This window comes from Phaenicophaeus curvirostris, chromosome 1 (genome assembly GCF_032191515.1).
Source record: "Phaenicophaeus curvirostris isolate KB17595 chromosome 1, BPBGC_Pcur_1.0, whole genome shotgun sequence".
In the NCBI taxonomy this organism is placed as follows: domain Eukaryota; kingdom Metazoa; phylum Chordata; class Aves; order Cuculiformes; family Cuculidae; genus Phaenicophaeus; species Phaenicophaeus curvirostris.
This window is the reverse complement of record NC_091392.1, coordinates 4,478,787-4,499,483: the sequence shown is the minus strand read 5'-3', so window position 1 is coordinate 4,499,483 and position 20,697 is coordinate 4,478,787. Positions and strand designations below refer to the sequence as shown.

The window sequence follows — 20,697 nt, the reverse complement described above, 5'->3', positions numbered from 1 at the left end:
CCCAAAGACATGAATGATTAGGAAAAGTTAGGAACTAGCTTTCTATAGAATAAAAAATAGCGTATGCCTCTGTCTTCATAGTGTATGGATCCCAGCCTTGTGATTAAGTTTCTGCCATGGATAAAGTTTTACTATGGCACTTAATACATGGACTTATTTTTTTCCCCAAATGCTGCAAATTAAATGAAGCCCTTCAGTGAAAGTCTATTTAGCTTCACATTTTAAGCTTTTTTAAAAAAAAAAAAACTTCCTCATTAAATCCTTTCTTGGAGTATTTCACTGGAAATCATGCTTTCGATTATGATACAGCTTCTTAAGAAAAGGTGAAGATACAGTTGTCTTCCCAATTACAGCTTTATCAGCGTGCCTGCTATAAAAGAGTTATTTTTCTGTCTAATGGCGAGATTTAAACTAGGCACATTTTCTGCACACTTTTTTTGTTCCTGTCTCATATTTTCCTTTTTCTTTGAAACCTGCCTCTCCTATTGGCTCTTTCCCAATGCCTTTCTTCTGTCTGCATCTCAAGCTTGGCTGCCTCTCTCATTTTGTCTGTTTCTCCTGTTGCTTCTTCCTTACTAGGCTGATGCAGACAGGAAGACTCATTCGTACAAAAACAATCAGCGTCTAACAAACAGCATAGTGCACTGACAGCTAAAGGATGCTTACAAATACTCAGCAACCAGGCACTGTTAGCAGCCAGAAGCAGAGTGTTCCAAGTCTGGCAGGGGTTTAACTCTTCAAACTGGCTGACTACACAGCACCTTTGCACTGACAGGTAATGGCTTCCTAACCAGGTATACTGGAAAAGCTCTGCTGAAAAGATCATTGCTACTTTTAAATCATCGGTTATAATAAAGAAGAGTTAGTCTGTAGGGTTAAACTAGATCTGGGGAAAGAAAGGCTTAAAAAAAAAAAACAAAAACAGCAAGACCCGAGTTATCAAAATGGCAAAGTCGATATCCCAGTATCCATTTTAAAGCCCATCACATGCTAATTCAGAAAGAGGTATTGTCTTTGTTTAACCCTTGAGGAAATCAGAGATTGAAATGATGCTGGTGTGAGATCCAAGGTTTGCTACATTCAGTTCTGGATCATGGCCAAACAAAGGGCTGCTAGACTGAGGGGCAAGGGACAATTTAAAAATCTGATATATCCCCCCACTGGAGCTAGACACTAATGCTTTATACCACCATGACGCTTAATGCTTTATACAATTACAGTTCTAGCACAAGCAGACCCTAGATATCAGATGCAAAAATCACATTACTTGGATTAGCACCTTGCTTCAACGCTCCCCTCCACTCCCACTAATTCAATGTGATTTTTAGCAACTAACATTGTACGAATAAAAACAAGGCGTTAAGGCTGAGATGATGCATAATTTGACAGCTGAGTTTATGTGCTTGCAGGTGGCTGCAAGCATCAGGTTTTGGAGGGTGGCAGGTCCTAACATCACATCAACAGCAAGGAGGGGAAAGGCAGGACTGTAAGAAGATCAACAATTTTATGCTTTGATTTGCCAGGGAAATTAAATGCTCTGACAGAAAAAGCTACAAATAAATCCATATTTGTACACAGTGCCAAGACCTGGTCCTGACTTCACAATCAGAAATGCTATGCCAGTGCTTGAACGCACATTATCGGGAATGAAAGACCAGAAAACATAATGCCCGGTAAAAATTACACTTGTTTCCAGCTCATCTTTAGGTGAAAGGAGCTGAACCTCTATGAAGTGGGAGTGAAGTGGTATAAAGCAGAAGACCGGGAAAAAAAAATGAAGCAAGAATTAAGGAGGAAGTTTGGCTCCTTAAAAGCTACCTCTGTCTCTACAAAAAATTGCAGCTACTGGGAAAAGACTCTCATGTCTTCTCCCTCCTATCTTTCTGACTTACCACAGCACAATTACTGTGTTAGAGAGGAAAGAGTGTCTAATGCAAATATAATAGTCTATGAACAGTATTGCATGCACAAAGGCAACGTGTTTTCTTCAGTCTTCCAATCAGAGAAACAGTGATGGATTACCTGTAACTTGAAAGAGACGGGAAAAGAAAGCAGTGCACATAAAATGGCTATTATTTTTTTTAAATTGATATTAATATTATTATTTAAAATTAGATAGTAACAAGAAATAGCAAGCACAGGTAGAAAGTCATTCCAGGAAGTTTAAAAATAAGGTTACCACGGCACATAGAGGATTCATGCTTCACTTTTCTTTCTTTAAATTATGGAGAATGATATATGTTCTTAAAGCATTAGCACTCGGGACTCTCAACGTTACCACAAAATGTAATAGCAATTATTATTAGCTGTGGAAAACTATCTGGGCTCTCTCAAGTGGCCTAGTTTCAGCAAAGTACTGTTTTGCTTTAAATGCCATCAACAAATTCTATGAAGTTGATGTATTATTGCAAAATGTATGTTCTTTCACATTAAAGCACAAGAAATACAGCATGACCATCATGTTTTGCAACTAATTTATTTTTTTCTCCTTTTTTAATCTGTCTTACAAGTTTACCATGACATTTTAGTGACAACAGCGCTAAAATAACTCAAAAAACAAAAAGGAGACCAATTAAAAATAGGCAGAAAGCGAACATCATGATACATTGGCATAAAATTATCCCTTCAGTGCCCTTTGTAAAAATACTGCTAAAACCACAACATTTGCCATGGCAATCCTGAGTCAAATTGTTCTATAAAATATATGATTTTATATGCAGATCCTCACAGTGCAAGCATTAGGAATCTGCGCCAGATCATTTAGTTAGCGCACATTACTGAAAGGAGGCATGGCACATTTAAGGCAGGAAAACCTTCTCTGCATTCTTGGAACAAATCTCATACCACTGGACTGAACTTCCAACCGGCACAAATTATAGATCGCTAAAATCTATTTGCCTTCCTCCCTTTCCTCTATAACTTCAGCAATAATTCAGAGAGCTATTGCAGCATTTCTTACTACTGAATAAAGACGAAGGGAGCAGCTTTGCCTAGGCTGGACAGGACTTTTTGCTCTTATCAAGTCTTTGGCAACGATAACTAAGCCATCACACAAGCTGCTGGGTAGATCGTATACTCTGAACATAACACCATTAGTTCTAGAGTAAGTGGAAATAAGAAGTTAGTTACATGTGCAGCACTAGAGCACTTTTGAGAAGGAAGTTAGCAACACCTACTGGTCATGGTGCACACTGAACACTTCTTTTATTTAAATGAACAATCAAAAAAAGCGGCTTCTTATAACGCACCTAGCTAAAATTACCTGTGAAGTCAGTTTGTCACTAGAGATACTACTTCTAATTAGATCACTTGATATAATTAAATTATTATCTCTTCTAATAAGCCTTGTTCTGCTCGTACCTTTAGACCATCCTGGCTGCATTATTGCTAAAATGCATCAGCATTAGTGATTTCTGAAGCATTATCAGTAAATAAATATTCATAGCATACGCTGAGCTCCAGTATAAAATGGGACATAATGAGTCTTCTGAACAGTTCCTTTCAAGTTCCTCTAAGTTACATTACATACAGTAACATGGATAAATTCATCCTTCGTTACTGACTGATTATCTTTATTTTATTATCTAGATCACAAAGTAACTCTCATGTTATGAGCTGCACAATCTTAGCAATAGCATAGGTTTTTATTCTACTCCGTAAAGACCTGCAAACTATTCAAACACCTTCTGCACTTCTTCACTGTTTTTACAATGCATTCCTTTAATCTGCAAAAGTAATAAAAAGTTTTTCTTCCAAATTTTACTTGGAGTAAAATACAATAAAACATACACTACAGAGTTTCTTGAACCAACCCCCTTCCAAAAGAAAAAAGCTCACAGGGCACAAAATTATAAATAGCATTTTCAAACAACATTAGATTCAAAATTAAAATGCCCTCAACTATAAGTATTTCAAATCAACTATAACAAACCTGCATTCAGCTTTAAATTTCCATTAAAAAAAAATACTGTATTCATTTTTTGAAGCTGTGTCTATAGGTCCTCTGACACTGTAGCCTTAGGCATTAGAAGTTTTCCTGGTTCTCATCCAACTTTGGAAATATTATCTTCTTGCTTCGGGTGTTAAAAGGATTCATACATTATTTATAAGGACTGCTAAAATCTAACTCCTGGATCTAACTTGCACAAGAAAGAGTATAAAAAGTTACATACAAAAAAAGCACACAACTGTCCCCATTTCAATTTTTAGCCTCTTTTTCTACGTCACCTATTGTCAGACTGAGTCTGTAATACTCTCATCTCCTATTCCCCATGTTCAGACACTCATCTACAGCCACTTTGAGTCTCGTTGAATTTGATCTTTCTTGCCTATTTTCAAAGTATGATTTTCCAAGTTAGAAAAACAAACCCAAAAGCAAAACTGCCAGGTAACTTGTTATCCTTCAAACATGCTGGATTTCTCTGACAGAATGGTGTTTGTTTACCTCCTGAAAAATCAAGCTAAAGTATTCCAAGAAAATAGCCAAAACAGAGCAGCCAAAATCCCCATTCACTTCTCAATGTCTTCTTCCTTGATACTTTTCTCTTTTTAATGTTGTCTACATGTGTGATATTTACATTCCGTTTGTCTCTTCCTGGTTTAAGAAGAGTTCACTGTTAGATTTTAAAAACAACCCTTTTAACAAACTTCACAAGGGAGAAATTTTCCTATCTTCTTATCAAGCCAATAAAATAGTTCTGCAGTTTCACTGATACCCAGCCATTTCACTTCCTGAGTTTTACTGAGGCAAGAGATATTAAAACCCCATTGATCTACACAACACCTATGAATTCTATACAATTAAAGAAAACAGAAAAGTCAGGGGGACAGAGCTTCAGAAATATTCATCAGCATGAGTGAATCATCATATTGGTACTGGAAATAGCACATATTTTCTAATGCACACACTAAAACCATTTCATCTGGTAGTCCTTTACAACTCCGATACCTGTTCCTGACTATAATTTCACTTAGCCTAACTGGAACACATAGTGACTGCACTGGATTTCATTTATCCAATAAGGCAACATAATTTATGGACACTGGACAGAATTTTTACACATATTTCAGTGTTCAGACTTTGAGATCTTACTTCTTAAAAACAAGCAACATGCATAATACAGCATGAGATCCACTCTGTCCCTGTGGAAATGATAAATTAATTAAGCACCTTGTGAGGATTGAATCTGTTTGTTATACTTGGAAAAATAAAGCTATTCTGTCTGGGATTTTTGTAACCATTCCACAAGCATACATAACTTTACACAACAATACTCCGTGGGAAAATAATATTCACTATTCAAAGGGAAAGTCAGACTAGGCTGCACTTCTTAAAGGTTTATCTTATAGCAAGCAAACCTCATGGAGGTGGAAAATAGAAGAATGATTTTGCTTTTTCCACTGTCATTGTTACAATTCTCAGGCTAACTACAGCTCATAGGATTTGTACAGCTGCTTTCACTGTTATGGGGATCCTCAGCCTCTGCATGACTTTTACACAAGAAAGGGAAGGAAAGCCACTGGAACAGCGATGATGAAACCTAAATCAACATCGGCAAAGAGAATTAAAGGCAAGCATTGTGGACTCTTACTTCCTTGTTTTAGAACTGACTTAATTTTAGTTCAGAAGTTTATTTTTTTGTTTTTGTTGTTGAATTTGCTCAAAGAAAGAAGAAATGGCTGCCAGGAGCTGGGAATATTGTGCTACTCTCACCAGCTTTCCTTCTTCTACCTATACAAAATTATGTGAGCTTTGGCAGTACATGTAAGAGGGAGGCTAACACATAACAGATAATGTAAGGCATTCTATTGTCACCCAGAAACTTAAAATTTAAATGCATTATAGAAAGCTGTATTTTGACACCAGTTAATCTTGGAGGAAAGTACAAGAGTGGAAAATAAACTTGCCACAGCACTGCAACCTGTTTTGAAACCCTGCTTGTGTAACACCCAGTGGGTCCTTTCTGAGCAACTGCTATGGGCAGCACAACTCAAACTGGTCAAGGATGCAAACCAACACACAAACACACAGGGACCAAAACTTAAGGCAAAGGATTAATTTCGCACCTTCTTGAGAGGAGACAATAGGTGGCATATAATCAGGGATGTACTCCTTCCTTTCTTCTGCATCTTTACTTCCCGGCTGGGGAAACTGCAGGACATTGTTCTTGCTGACAGGAAACGAAGGGATTTGATGTGCAAAAGTGACGGGTTCGATATTGTGTATATAATCTTCTAGCTCATGCAGGTTTACCCCCATAAGCTTGAAGGCATCACCTACATCATCCAAAATTGGATCTGTGCGGCCATCTGTAACAACAAAAAAAACAAAACGAAAGAATATTTTTGCAAAAAGACAGTTAAAAAAAATTACCTGCAGATCTCTGCTTAGAGATTAGAATCTGCTTTGGCTCACCACCAGGAATGGAGACTGCTACCCCATGGTTCCATGTTTACTGCTCACCAGGTTATACAACATTTCAGGCTAAAAACACACGCTCACTTAGAGGTGTTTTGTTTTGATCCATACCACTTTGTTTCAGTTCACTGAAGAACTGCACCTCAAGAAGCAAATCAGGTGAAACTGAGGGAGAAGCAACAGGCAGTTTTGCCTCGCACCAGTCAATTAACATTGTGCGACAGCACTTAAAAAAGTTTGCAACTTCATAATGTAAATTTAACTGAATGAAGCAAGCCCTGAATAGGCAGAAAGAACACCTTTACCACCACATAACAGGCCAAATGTTATTTTTCAACCTCAAAAAGGAACAATTTAATTTTGTGGAACTGACTGTAGTTTATAGGCAACAAAAAAACAAAGTATCAGGTGTATCTCTTGATAACAAAAATACTTCACATAGCATCTTTCCACCAGATGAAATCTACAGGCTTCATAAACCATAAGTCAGCTTACCTACCAGTTAGATAGACCTCCTGGATAAAACACGGGAATATTAATTAGCGGTCTGATGAGGAATTTTTTATATTAATCTTCAGGGGCTGACTTCCTGGGGTATGATTTAAGTTTGACTCTATCCCAAAAATACTGCTTTTTCTTTAGGAAAAACACAGTGAAAACTTACTGGCCAAGCAGCCAGGATCGTTACTGAATATGACCTCCAAGAAAACAGTCCAAGAGAGGATGCAGTTTGTTACAAGCATGTAATTGGGCTCAAAGATTTAAACTACCAGCACAGAAGTCTTCTAAGTGCCTTGGTTTCCCTGACCTGACAGAGGTAAACCCCTCTCAAGGCCTCCAGAGGGAGAACTGAGAACCTGGCACCTGGCTTTGGTAGCCAAGGCACCACTTTGAGCGTCATCCTAACTTTTCATAATAACAATAGCAGAAAAAAAATTGCCTTAAACTCCTTAATTCAATAAAACAGTATTGAATTATTAAAATTCTGTATAGTTGGCTTATGAAGATATTACATCCTTACATGATGATAAGCTGTGATTTCCTTTAAAATGTAATTATGGAAAATCAGTCCATGCTTATTGAAGGAACACAATCGCTATTGTGAAGCCCCAGCTTCGGAGAATATGGGGGATGCTCTTTTGTTTGTCCTTTAACCTAATCTCTTCTTGGTTTATCTTGAACCTGAAGCAGTGGAGCAGGCTGGTTTTCACATCACTGGATGAATTCAAACCCGTAGCCAACTTATGCCTGCAGGTACATTTAGAAAATAAGAATTTTGTTCTAGAATTTCTCTTCTTAGTCTTGCAGCAAAGATAAGGGTAATACTCAGATTATAGTTTTTGATTCTCAGCTCTAACACTGGCCTCTTGTGTGACTCTGGGCAAGTTGCTTGTGTTTTAATTCTCTCCACAGCTAAAAGGGAGATCAGACCAAGTTATCGTCTTTTTTGTCTGTCTGCATTTAGAACGTGAACTCTGTACAAGAACCATCTCGGATTTTGTGTTTGTATAATACCTAGTACAAGTACAATACTAGTTTCCCCTGCAGACTCTAGGGATAGAGAAACACAGAGGCTTACATGAACATAATTAAAGGAGGACATCACCACTCTAGAGTAGTTATGAGAACTGTATAGTTATTAGGCAGACAGAAGAGTCCTTTATCCTTTAAAAAATAAATTTAGATAACTGACACAGCTAAGAAATTTTGCATTGTTACTGTTAATTGATCTTCACACTACAGAGATACCTTTGAACTTACTGAATCATTTTCTAAGGTGTCAGGACTCAACAAATACAAGTTGGACAGTCAGTTAAAAAGAAAAACCTGGGTAAAACTTTTCAATAAGCCCCAAAGTCAAGCACATTTATTCCCTGGATACTTCTGGAATCACTGACTCTGCTGTTTGTAGGACAGGGGGATTCATGGTGAGCCTCACAACACTCAATCCCAGGTGGGCCGTGCTGAGGCCTGGAAAGTGTACCAGCAGGCACGGACATATCCCCTGCTTGTGTCCAGCTTCCCCTGGAAGAAAACCCAAGGGCACAGGCAGAAGAAATGCTGGACAACTCGGGGCACAGGACTGCACAATGCTCCACAACACCTACCCCATTAGAGGGGCTCTGTTTTGAGTTTTAAGTACCTTGCTCAGTGTGTGCGTCTTGACACCAGCACTGTCATGGTGAAAGTTTAGTCCAGTTTATCACAGCAATAGGAAAAGGTCTTTTCCTTGATCTGCACATGATCTTTTCAACTCCCAAAGGAGAGCACCGATACAATTAGCGATTGATAAATGCTAAACAGGACTTCTTCCTACAAGAGTTTATTAGAACACATGGCAGAGAAGCAACTCCTAGGTGTAACTGAAGCATTGAAATATTTAAGCAACCAGATAAAAAACCAAATGTGTGTGTTTGGAAGCTGGTCCATAAAGTGAACAAGTAACCTGACACCAATTCAGTTTCCCTGTATCTTTGACATTTGCCTCCAAAGAGACAAGGCCAAGTCATAAGACTGATTAAAAGCTAAAAAAAACGTTTAAGCCAGCAGCAGTCACAGGGACAAAAGGACTGATCAGTTAACCACTTCTTTGCAAGGAAGAGTGTTCTTAGTGGTGGAAGTGTACAAGTATATATTCCATCATCTTCCAACAGTCCTGGAAGACTGGGGAAGTTCCACTGGACTGGAGGCTGGCTGATGTTGTGCCCATCTACAAGAAGGGTCGCAGGGAGGATCCAGGGATCTACAGGCCTGTCAGTCTGATCTCAGTGCCAGCGAAAGTCATGAAACAGGTGATCTTGAGTGCTATCATGAAGCACATGCAAGAGAACTGGGTGATCAGGCCCAGTCAACATGGGTTCACAAAGGCAGGTCTTGCCAGACTAACCTGATCACCATCTATGACAAAGTGACTCGGCTGCTGGATGACGGAAAGGCTGTGGATGTATCTTCCTGGACTTGAGTAAAGCCTTTGATACAGTTTCTCACAGCATTCTGCTTGAGAAACTGTCAGCCTCTGGCCTGGACAAGCGCACACTCTCCTGGGTGGAAAACTGGTTGGATGGCCGGGCCCAGAGAGTGGTGGGAAATGGTGTGAAATCCAGCTGGAGGCCAGTGACAAGTGGGCTTCCCCAGGGCTCAGGGCTGGGTCCAGCCCTGTTCAATGTCTTTGTCAATGACCTGGATGAAGGCATCGAGTGCACCCTTAGCAAGTTTGCAGACGACACTAAGCTGGGTGAAAGTGTGGATCTGCTGGAGGGTAGGGAGGCTCTGCAAAGGGATCTGAACAGGTTGGACTGCTGGGCAGAGTCCAATGGCATGAGGTTTATCAAGGCCAAATGTCGGGTCCTGCACTTGGGGTACAACAACCCTGTGCAGCTACAGACTAGGAGAAGTCTGTCTAGAAAGCTGCCTGGAGGAGAGGGACCTGGGGGCGTTGACTGACAGCCAACTGAACATGAGGCAGCAGTGGCCCAGGTGGCCAAGAAGGCCAATGGCATCTTGGCTTGTATCAGAAACGGCGTGACCAGCAGGTCCAGGGAGGATCTTCTCCCTCTGTACTCGGCACTGGTGAGATCGCTCCTCGAATACTGTGTTCAGTTCTGGGCCCCTCACCACAAGAAGGATGTTGAGGCTCTGGAGAGAGTCCAGAGAAGAGCAACAAAGCTGGTGAGGGGGCTGGAGAACAGGTCTTATGAGGAGCGGCTGAGAGAGCTGGGATTGTTTAGCCTGGAGAAGAGGAGGCTGAGGGGAGACCTTATTGCTCTTTAAAACTACCTGAAAGGAGGTTGTAGAGAGGAGGGTGATGGCCTCTTCTCCCAAGTGACGGGGGACAGGACAAGAGGGAATGGCCTCAAGCTCCGCCAGGGGAGATTTAGGCTGAACATTAGGAAAAAAATTCTCACGGAAGGGGTCATTGGGCCCTGGCAGAGGCTGCCCAAAGAGGTGGTTGAGTCACCTTCCCTGGAGGTGTTTAAGGGGTGGGTGGACAAGGTGCTAAAGGGCATGGTTTAGTGTTTGATAGGAATGGTTGGACTCGATCCGGTGGGTCTCTTCCAACCTGGTTATTCAATGTTTCTATGATAAAGTTTCATGTCTATATTCATATCTGTATATAAATCAAAACTCATCAACTGGAATACACAGAGCACAAAGATGTATTAAATGTAATTTCAGGTGATTCATCAAATAAAGTCTTATGCCTTTTTACCTATATTGGAACAGTTTAGCATTCCTCTTCTCTCTCTGGTTTAATAAAAAATCACTAAAATAGCAGAAGCCAAACACATGAAAGAGAATGCTGACAAACACATAACAGTCTCCTGGTCTTTCATTTAGTCTTAGGCTTTTTTTCTGTAAGAAAATGATGCCAAAAAAAAAAAAGTTTAATTTGTGCATCCTGAACATGCCTCGGTATTCTTCAGATATCTGTGCTCTCCTCACTTTAAAAACTGAAATGCTGAAGCCTCGCAGTGAAATAATTAATCCAATGTCACACAGCAAGTCAGTGCCAGATCACAAACAGCTTTGGAGCTTTTAGTTTCCAGCCTTTTGCTGTTCCCTATACTATGACACTTCAAATAATATCTGTTGTCCAGGATTCAGAAAAGATGAAAGGAGGTGAGAACAGATCATTCAGCAATATACAACCCTCCTCCTTACCATATGAACAGTGAACTAAGTAAGTAACTTTCTTTGGAGCTTTTAAGGCATGCCGTCTCCCCAAATGGGAACCACACACTGAAACTGATACAGCTGCAGCAAACAGCAGAGATAAACTAAGACCATTCAGTCTCAAAACGACTCACCAGAAACCTGCGGGAATAGTCGTGCAGTTATGATACTCTCAGCTACCCTATGCATGAGAACGAACACCGGGTGAGGAGGAATGTACAGACAGAAATAGGTCCTGTACTGTCACAGCACCAAAACTATGGGGAAACAGAATCCATGCAGAGCTGAGTATCTGGGAGGCAAGTTATCCAGTCCTTAGTCCTGCTGCTCAGCGTTACCGGCAGATAAACCTAGCTGTCCACAAGGAAAAACTAATCAAACAGAACGAAGGTGGTGCATTAACTCTCCTTCAAGCAATAAAAGCTCATTTTCAGTTTCTGGGGAAAAGGAATTTTTAGAAGCTACTAAAGCAGAGTTATTTTTGCCAAAGTCACAAGAATTCCTGCAGCCCTCTGGCAAACAAGCTCACAAGTGCTCTCATCATCTGAAGAAACTGGAAGGGGGCAGATGGGGCTTAGAGAAACACTATCTTACTTTCCTTACATTCCGTCTCAGGAACAGCAAATTTATGTTTATCAAACTCAGCCCCATCACCTCCTCCTTCCTGGCCCAAAATTCGTATGAATCAGTGAATATTTAACAAGCGAGTCAGTACAGAACAGAAAAGCTTTTAGTTTCATACCAGCTTTTTTAAAGGGAGCAACTGCAGCTCTGTAATAAATACACTGAGAAAAATTAATAAGTCACTATCCCTGCAACTTTTACGGTTCATAATAAACAGAATTCACCCTCGTGGCTGCTATAAAAGAGATATTTTTAAAAAAAATATTTTAACCAGCAAATTATTAGGTATAGCTCCTAAGTATTTTTATTGCAGGCATAACCACAGACTCCTTGTGCTCCCGCATACCACAGAACCCTGTCACACATTAAATACTCGTGTATCAACACTGAATAGTTACTCTAGGATACCTCTTTCAAGTAGACAACACACCGCTTCCATCCAGTATCCACAAGATCATCAGAAGCATACATTTAATATCATAATAAGATCATTTAATAAGAATTTGCACCTTATTTGAGTGTGCTAAGTGGAGGAAAAGGGTCCTATTAACGTAGTCACCAGGCAGGCAAAAGCATCTTCTTGCTCTTGCTGCTCATGGTCTGCTCCTTTTCCCAGTAACCCCATAAATGTCAAGCAAACCCACAAGTTGCCCTCCTTTATTGGTAGACAGCGAGAAGTTAACTGGCTTAAAACCATCAACATTTAAGGTTATCAGGATATAAAAAGGTACACTGCCTATAACCAGTGTTATAGGCCCTGGATAGATACTTGTTAGAATGGTCATTCAGCATCAGTATAAGGAATGAGCTCACTTAAACTGATCGTAAACATTTAACACTCTGATAGAGTTTATTATTATAGACTGATAAGAGTGAAGGTACTAGGAAAAAGCATCCAAACATGTATGAGGCAAATTTGACATTCAATTAGAAAGAAATAAAAAATTCGTTGATGCCAGGTCAATTCTCTCCACTGTGGTAATTCCCAATGAAAATATTGGTCTGCTGCCTGCCTTCTCCAAAGAAGAGATTTGCTACAATGAAGTTAAGATTTCCTTTACAGGAGATTGTGCAGTGACATTGGAGCAGGTTTTGACCAAGTCCTAAGTTGGGAAAACATTTTGCAAGACCTGTCATTTTTCCTTCCAGTTACAATGTTGTGCTCACCAGATCAGAGCCTGCCTTTTAATATAACTGCACCTGCCTAATTATAGATTTTAATACATTATTTGTATTTATTGTTATTTTCATATATACACACTTACTTAGTGTCCTGTGAGAGGCAGGGAGTTGGATTCAGTGATCCTTATGGTTTTGTTCCAACTCAAGATATTCTGATTCTAAAGTCACATAAAAATAATCTTGAAGAGCAACTTGTAAACAGTATTTCCTCACTGTAAGCGAATTTCAACAGAAGAAAAAAATCAAAAACCCACAGCATATCAAAGCATAGGCTCAACACTGAAAATTCAAGGAAAGAGAACTGAAAAACCCAGTTCTAGATCCAAAACACCACGAGGTTAATTATGTAATTTATTATGCTCCTAGTTTTAGCAGCTAATAATCTAAATTTGTCCTGCTGAAATATGTCCAGATGTTGTACCTAGTTGTTTTTTAAAGCACTGTAATAGAAAAATCAGACTTTGGGGACAGAAACTATGACTTCCTCCTCATCTCTCCCATGAACTGTACCACCCAGTAAACACGCTGGAAATGGAACTCTATTATTGGATGTGCTAATTTAAGAGGTAAACCAGGATGCATTCCATGTCTCTATAACCAACCATCACGCTGACAAGCTGCATTAGCTGAATTTTAGGTCCTTTCTAACCCAAACTACTCTTTAAATTCACAGCAAGTGAAAAAAACCCAACGTATACTAGAAAATCCACAGTAGTAAATCCAAAGGACCAGTTGTGCTGCCACCTCTATCAAACCATATGAAATGTGAGTGCAACAGTGGCACAGAATAGAGAACTTTTCCCTTTTCACCTCTGCTTAAAACAAACAACGTAGAACTCTGCTCCCAGAAATAACATCATGTCAGCTTATTTTGTAGTTCAATACGTCAATTACATACTCCAACACTGGTTTTCAAATATTTTATTTAAATTTTAGGATAATAACATGTGTGAAGTGTACAGTATATAGAATAGGCTTCCTCTTATAAGCTTTTTACAAATTTGAACAGCACAGTATGATGGAAAACCCTTATTTTCTCCCCTTAAGTTCACTCCCTCCTCCACCTCCAACACAGTATTCAGAAGCATTTCACGGCATCAAACACATCTCAAGCCTGCTTTGCAAATCCTTTTGGCTCCTCTTTGCAGCCACAGAAGCTCCCATCAACTAAAGCTACTGCAAATGCAAAGAAACAACAGCAGAAAAGTAATGAAAATCTTGAATGTAGCTTTCCTAATGGGATGTAACAGCTGGAACAAAGATCTAACACAGCTGGGAAAACCATCATTTTCTTTTGCAACTGAGAGCATATGTGAACGGCAATGACATGCTTTTCAGAGCAATACCACACTGTCTCAATTACGTCAGAGTAAATCCATTCAGTTTTAAATACAAAGATTATGTCCCTCCAGCTGACAACCCTGCTAACTCAAACCCCACTGGTTTGACTCCGAGATAACACACTGACAATAAAGATGCTACAACTGAAATTTAATTAATTCTACTTATGCAAAACCATGGCAAAATTCAACTCATTCATCCAGAGCTGGGTTTGTACTGTAACTTATTTTAGGAGTAAAAGGAAACAATTCTGAAAAAAGCAAGGAGGCGTCAGCTGAGCATTAAGATGTCTTTTTGCAAACCTCTAAAGAAATAAATACAGGGATCATTTAAAGAGAGGTAGTATGAGAAATACCGTATCACTGGCCTGAAAACAGGATATTCCCCTTCTCTTTCACAAAAAAAAAAGAAGAAAAAACAGACTGATATTTCCTTATCCATTCATGGGGGCCGGGGGTGCTGGGGGAAATCCTTTCTCCACTTTCAGTAAGCAAAACCAAAGCAAGAGACGGATACATTACTTCCATGCACTTCCACACTTCCATCCCTCAAGCACTGAAAGGAAAAAGCTGTATTTTCACCACCTCTGCATCCTTCTACCCAGTCTTACAAACACTCCAGTGCCTGTGGCAGTGTAAGCTGAGCTCGGGGGGCAATGCTGCTCAGTAACTCATTTCCTGCACAAGCAGTGATCCAGTTACAAAAGCATCTCTCCAAAATCTGTACTAACCGTATAGAAGGACAACTCTGACCCAGCTTAGGTTAGCTCCTTCTTCACCACACAACCCAGTTCTTGCTAAACTCTGTGTTGCCCCCTTTAATCCCTTTACAGGTCACTCCTGTTTGGGCTGAGATACAGACCTCACAGGTGCAGCAGCTGCACTGGTGCTGCTGGTTTAATATTGTCCATTTCCAGTCCCATTTCCAGACTAACTATGTGCACCTTCACATCCAGCTAGCTCTCACATTTGCAGAAAGCTTGTACAAGGAAGCCTATTCAACCTAGAACTCAGTGATATTAGTGAAAACTCTTTAAGTCCCTCCTAAGCTCAGCTACACTGGCAGTTCCAGACTTGACCTCAATCATTTCTGACATCACGAAGCAGAGGCAGGACCAGGTATGTTCAGCTCATCACTTTCCTTTATCAGAGATCACTGCAGCAGTGAGAACAACTGCTTCAGAGAAGACACAGGAGCACAACCAGCAGCACTATTAGCCCATTGCTGCTCCTCTCCCAACCAAGCCAATCACATTGTGCCTCCTGACCCACGAGTCCTGGCCCCACACACTCTCCAAATTCTCTCTTGTAGAAGACAACGCCATCTCCGTCCTTCATAGTTCCTCTGATCTTGAGGCTGCATCCACCACCAGTTGATAGCAATCAGCCTCTGATACTCCTTTCATCCACAGCTGTGGCATTAGTGCAGCTCCCTCAACTCAGACAGAAGTACTGAAAACTTTTCCGTCTACACAGTTCAGGGCTGTCACCCCTGCCAACTCTCCCTAATTTCCCACAGTCCCCAGTGCATGCTCTGAACTGGTGGTAGCCCCAAAGCCACCACCAGTGAGTCACCTTCTCACCTAGCATTTCAGGCGAGCAATTACATTATCCATCCCAGCTCCAACCACTGCTTCCCGTAAACAATTTCCCCACTGCCAGACCCAGCCACAGAACTCCAACCTCCATCGGAGGGGCTCTCCAGAACATCCACCTCCATAAGTACACAGACACATGGAGTAGTGGCAGCCCACAATCCCCCAGCTCCCCAGCACACCAAAGGAATGGGAACCGTGTCCCTCTCAGCACAAGAGGCACAAGCAGCCCTGTTTCTCCACGCACACACATGCCCTTGTTCCCCCACAGCCTCTCCACACTGTGCACCCCTCCTTCTCCCCACCAATACTTACAGCTCCAGCAGCAGCACTGGCAGCCCCACCTCTGCACACACATCCCTGCTGTCCTTCTTGCCACACTAGACCCTCCCTGCCCCACACGTAGGGCAGGAAAGGCATCCACACACATAGACTCACAACCCTCCAACTACATGACAGCCTGAGCCTTGCTCCAAATCCCCCACAATGGTTCAGACCTAGCAGCAACCCTGACAGCCTCCCTCTTCCTGCATACCACCACCTCCCCACACCTCCCTGTCCCAACAGGACACTGGCACTCCCTGCTTGACATTCCCATTCCCAGACCCCTACCATCCTCTCATCCCCCTAGTCAGACCCACCAAGCAACTGGATATCCTGTCCTCCCATACTCCATACTGTGCAGGTACCGGCAGGTAATGTGCCCCACTCAGCACCTCCATTGCAGGCTCAGCAGGGACAGACAACCCTGAGGGACAGACAGCTTCATCCTCTTGTCACACTCCCAGACCCAGCAGTGATACTTATTACCCCTTCCTCGTTCTGTCCCCACATACTTCATACTCGTATGTGACCCAACCAGCAATCCTCACATTTGACTCCTAGATTTCTTTTCTTTCTCTCCTCCTACTCAGTATAAACTCACCCCTTCCACACTACCACCCCAGCACAGCCTCACTCCAAATCCAGTAAGGCCCTGGGCACCCTGCACCCACCATCACTCCCAGCTCCTTCTGCATGTGCCACCTCAATGGCAGTCCCCAAGATATCCAGCCAGACCTCTTCCACTGAATCCACGTGTGTGAGGACACTTGCATCTTGTGCATATGCCCTAAAATTATCCCCAGCTTCATCTCTCCTGTTCTCAATACACATACTCCACACCTCCCGCAAGCAACCCTGTCATCCTCTCACGTCCTGTGCTCCATCTCCCCCAAAACCCATTCTAGTGTCTCCCTGCCCTCACACACTGCAGCCTCACATCCCCCATGCATGTGTTTCCAGCCCCACAGTACCATCACTTCTTGCTGTACACACGCATCGCCAGCCCAAACCCTGCACTCTACAGCCTCAGCACCTCCCCTCGTGCCCACATCCCGAGCCCTACACATGCATCCCATCTGCAGTGGACTCCCACAGCCTCCTCAGCATCCTCCACAGGGCACCCATCTCCCTGATCCGAAGTGAGCCAGGACAACGCAGCAGCAGCGCCAGCCACACTTTCCCATGTCTACACCTTACCTGGCAAGGGGGCTGGCTGCCCCTTTTCTCCTCCCAGTACATCCTCTCCAGATCCAGCACACTACAACCCCAACAACAGCGCAAACAGTCCCATTTTCCCTAGTGTACACACACTCCCTGCTACACCACAATCAGAGAAAGTGGAGCAGCAGCTCCATCTCCTCACACCCTAGACCACCCGTCTCAGAGCTCCATTTTCCGCAAGTCTGCAAACACTGACGGGTTCTGCCCCTTTCTATTTCGATGGCATTAAGGTACAGTGTGCACTGGTGTTCTCTAGAGCCTGATGCTCCTGTGAGTCTCGTGCCAGCCCTCAGCATTGCCCTACAGCCTCCCACCCCACATCACAACGGAGTGCTTTTCGCACTTAGGCTCACTTTGGCTCCCGATACAGGTAGCTGTTAGGATCCCCCTGTCACTGCAGAGCACTGATGGGTTCTGCCCCTTTCTAGTTCAATGGCATTAGGGTACAGCGCGCATTGGTGTTCTCTAGAGCCTTGTGGGTCTCACGTGTCAGCCCTCAGTGTTACCTTATAGCCCCTAACCCACAGCTGCCTTCTAGGAACAGGAACATCACAATGGAGTGCTTTTGCAACTCATTCCCAGTTAAGCTCATTTGGCTTCCAATACAGTCAGCTGTTGGGATCCCCCCGTCACTCCAGAAACACCAATGGGTTCTATTCCTTTTTAGTTTGACGGCATTATGATACAGCACGCACCTGACACTCCCGTGGGTCTGATGTGCCAGGCCATGGAAACCACAACAGCCTAACACACCCACAGGACCCCCCACAGCGCTGCCCACACAACGCTACCCCCACAGCCTCCCTCACCACGGATTCCTCTCCCCACAGCCCCCAGCCCTGCTCCACAGAGGCTGGCAGGGACTCAAGGAGGTCGCTCGGTCCAGACCCCTGCTCAAGCAGGGTCACCTCCCCACCTAAAGCCGGCTGCCTAGGACAGCAACGACCGCACCTCTCCCCGCACTCACAGAGCTCGCAGTAGCGGTGGCAGCCGCGGCCCAGCCCCTGCAGGTACCGCTGCAGCACGTCGGTGAGGAGGTCGCAGGCCGAGACCTGCACCGAATCCCAACCCAGCGCCTGACAAATCTGCGCCACCGACACCCGCAGCAGCCACCGCGAGTAGGTCTCGCACATCGCCGGCTCGCGGTTCGGCCGCGGCGCCGGCCGGGGCCCGCCCGCCCGTGCGGGGCCGGGAGGGCCGAGGGGAGCACTTCACGCAGCGCCCGCCGCCGCCGCCGCCATCTTGGCGCCGCGCGCGCCAGGCCGCACCGCACCAGCGCCGAGCGCATCGAGCGGGGAGAGCGGCGCATCGAGCGCTCGGCGCTCGGCAGGGCAGGAGGGCGGGAAGGGGAGGGCGGGAAGCCGTGAGGGGCCGTGGGGAGGGCGGGAATTCGTGTGGGGATGGCGGGGGTGGCGGGAGGCGGCGTGGGGCTGTGGGAATCCATGAGGCGATGTGGGGGTGGTGAGGGTCCGTGTGGGGATGTGGGAATCCATGAGGGGTTGTGGGGATGGCGAGAGTGCCTCGAGTCCCTGAGAAGATGGGATCAATATCTTTATCAATGACCTGGATGAAGGCATTGAGTGCACCCTTGGCAAGTTTGCAGGTGACACTAAGCTGGGAGGAAGTGTGGATCGGCTGGAGGGTTGAGAGGCTCTGCAAAGGGATCTGAACAGCCTGGACCGCTGGGCTGAGACCAATGGAAAGAGGTTTAACAAGGCCAAATGCCAGGTTCTGCACTTGGGGCACAACAACCCTGTGCAGCTACAGGCTAGGGGAAGAGCAACTAGAAAGCTGCCCAGAGGAGAAGGAACCTGGGGGTGTTGGTTGACAGCGACTGAACATGAGCTAGCAGTGGCCCAGGTGGCCAAGGCCAATGGCACTTTGGCTTGTATCAGAAACAGTATGGCCAGAAGGTCCAGGGAGGTTCTTCTGCTCCTGTGCTTGGCACTGGTGAGACCACACCTCAAATACTCTGTTCAGTTGTGGGCCCCTCACCACAAGAAGGATGTTGAGGCTCTGGAGCGAGTCCAGAGAAGAGCAACAAAGCTGGTGAAGGGGCTGGAGAGCAGGTCTTATGAGGAACGGCTGAGAGAGCTGGGGTTGTTTAGCCTGGAGAAGAGGAGGCTGAGGGGAGACCTCATTGCTCTCTACAACTACCTGAAAGGAGGTTGTAGAGAGGAGGGTGCTGGCCTCTTCTCCCAAGTGACAGGGGACAGGACAAAGGGGAATGGCCTCAAGCTGTGCCAGGGGAGGTTCAGACTGGATATCAGGAAAAAATTTTTTCACAGAAAGGGTCATCGGGCACAGGAACAGGCTGCCTAGGAAGGAGGTGGTTGAGTCACCATCCCTGGAGGTGTTTAAAAGATGGGTAGATGAGGTGCTCAGGGATATGGTTTACCGGCAGACAGGAATGGTTGGACTCAATGATCCGAGAGGTCTTTTCCAACCTGGTGATTCTATAATCATAAAATCATAGAAGCCATGACTTGTACACGTACTTTCCACTCTTTACTTCATCTCCTACAAGTCTTAAGAGGAGTGGCTGAGGGAACTGGGGTTGTTTATCCTGGAGAAAAGGAGGCTGAGGGGAAACCTTGTTATTCTATACAACTTCCTGAAAGGAGGTTGCAGAGAGGTGGGTGTTGGTCTTTTCTCCTGAGTGATAGGTGGTAGGATGAGAGGGAGGATGAGAGCTGCGTCAAGGGAAGTTTAGGTTGAACATTAAGAAATATTTCTTCACCAAAAGGGTTACCAAGCACTGGAATGGGCTGCCCAGGGAGGTGGTTGAGTCACCGTCCTTGGAGGTGTTTAAAAGTCAGGTCGATTAAGTGCTTCAGGATATGGTTTAGTAGTGGACAGGTACGGTTGGAGTTAATGATCTCAAAGGTCTTTTCCAACCAAATGATTCTGTGATTTTATACATCATTCAGTGTGTTTATCCACTGCCTTGGATAATGGAATGATGTAAACTGAGGGTCGTACAGCAAGCGATGAACTGCAAAAGCCAAGAGACTACACCATTTCCTGAGAAGGGCAGAGCCTCCTGCATAGCTCATCACCTCTGAAGCTGTCCTACAATTGTAGAATGGTTTGGCTTGGAAAGAACCTTAAAGATCATCCAGTCCCAACCCCCCACCATGGGCAGGGACACCTCCCACCAGACCAGGCTTCCCAAGGCCCCATCCCACCTGTCCTTGAAGACCTCCAGGGATGGGGCATCCACAGCTTCTCTGGGCAGCCTGTGCCAGGGCCTCACCACCCTCATCAGGAAGGATTTCTTCCTAATGTCTAATTTAAATTTTCCTCCTTCCAAATTAAA

At 43.9% G+C, this 20,697-nt stretch overlaps 1 protein-coding gene across 1 annotated transcript in view; it reads right to left on the bottom strand.

Moving 5' to 3' along the window:
• The window catches only part of TAF3 (TATA-box binding protein associated factor 3), a 125,331-nt gene extending 106,692 nt beyond the window's left edge, over positions 1-18,639 (bottom strand). Inside the window, exons 1-2 of the mRNA XM_069867996.1 lie at positions 18,346-18,639; positions 6,067-6,309 (exon numbers count right to left, since the gene is read on the bottom strand). Coding sequence (XP_069724097.1) covers positions 6,067-6,309; positions 18,346-18,511 — 409 coding nt within the window. The 5' untranslated portion in view covers positions 18,512-18,639. The remainder of the gene's footprint in view (positions 1-6,066; positions 6,310-18,345) is intronic.
• Between the last annotated feature and the right edge of the window lie 2,058 nt (positions 18,640-20,697).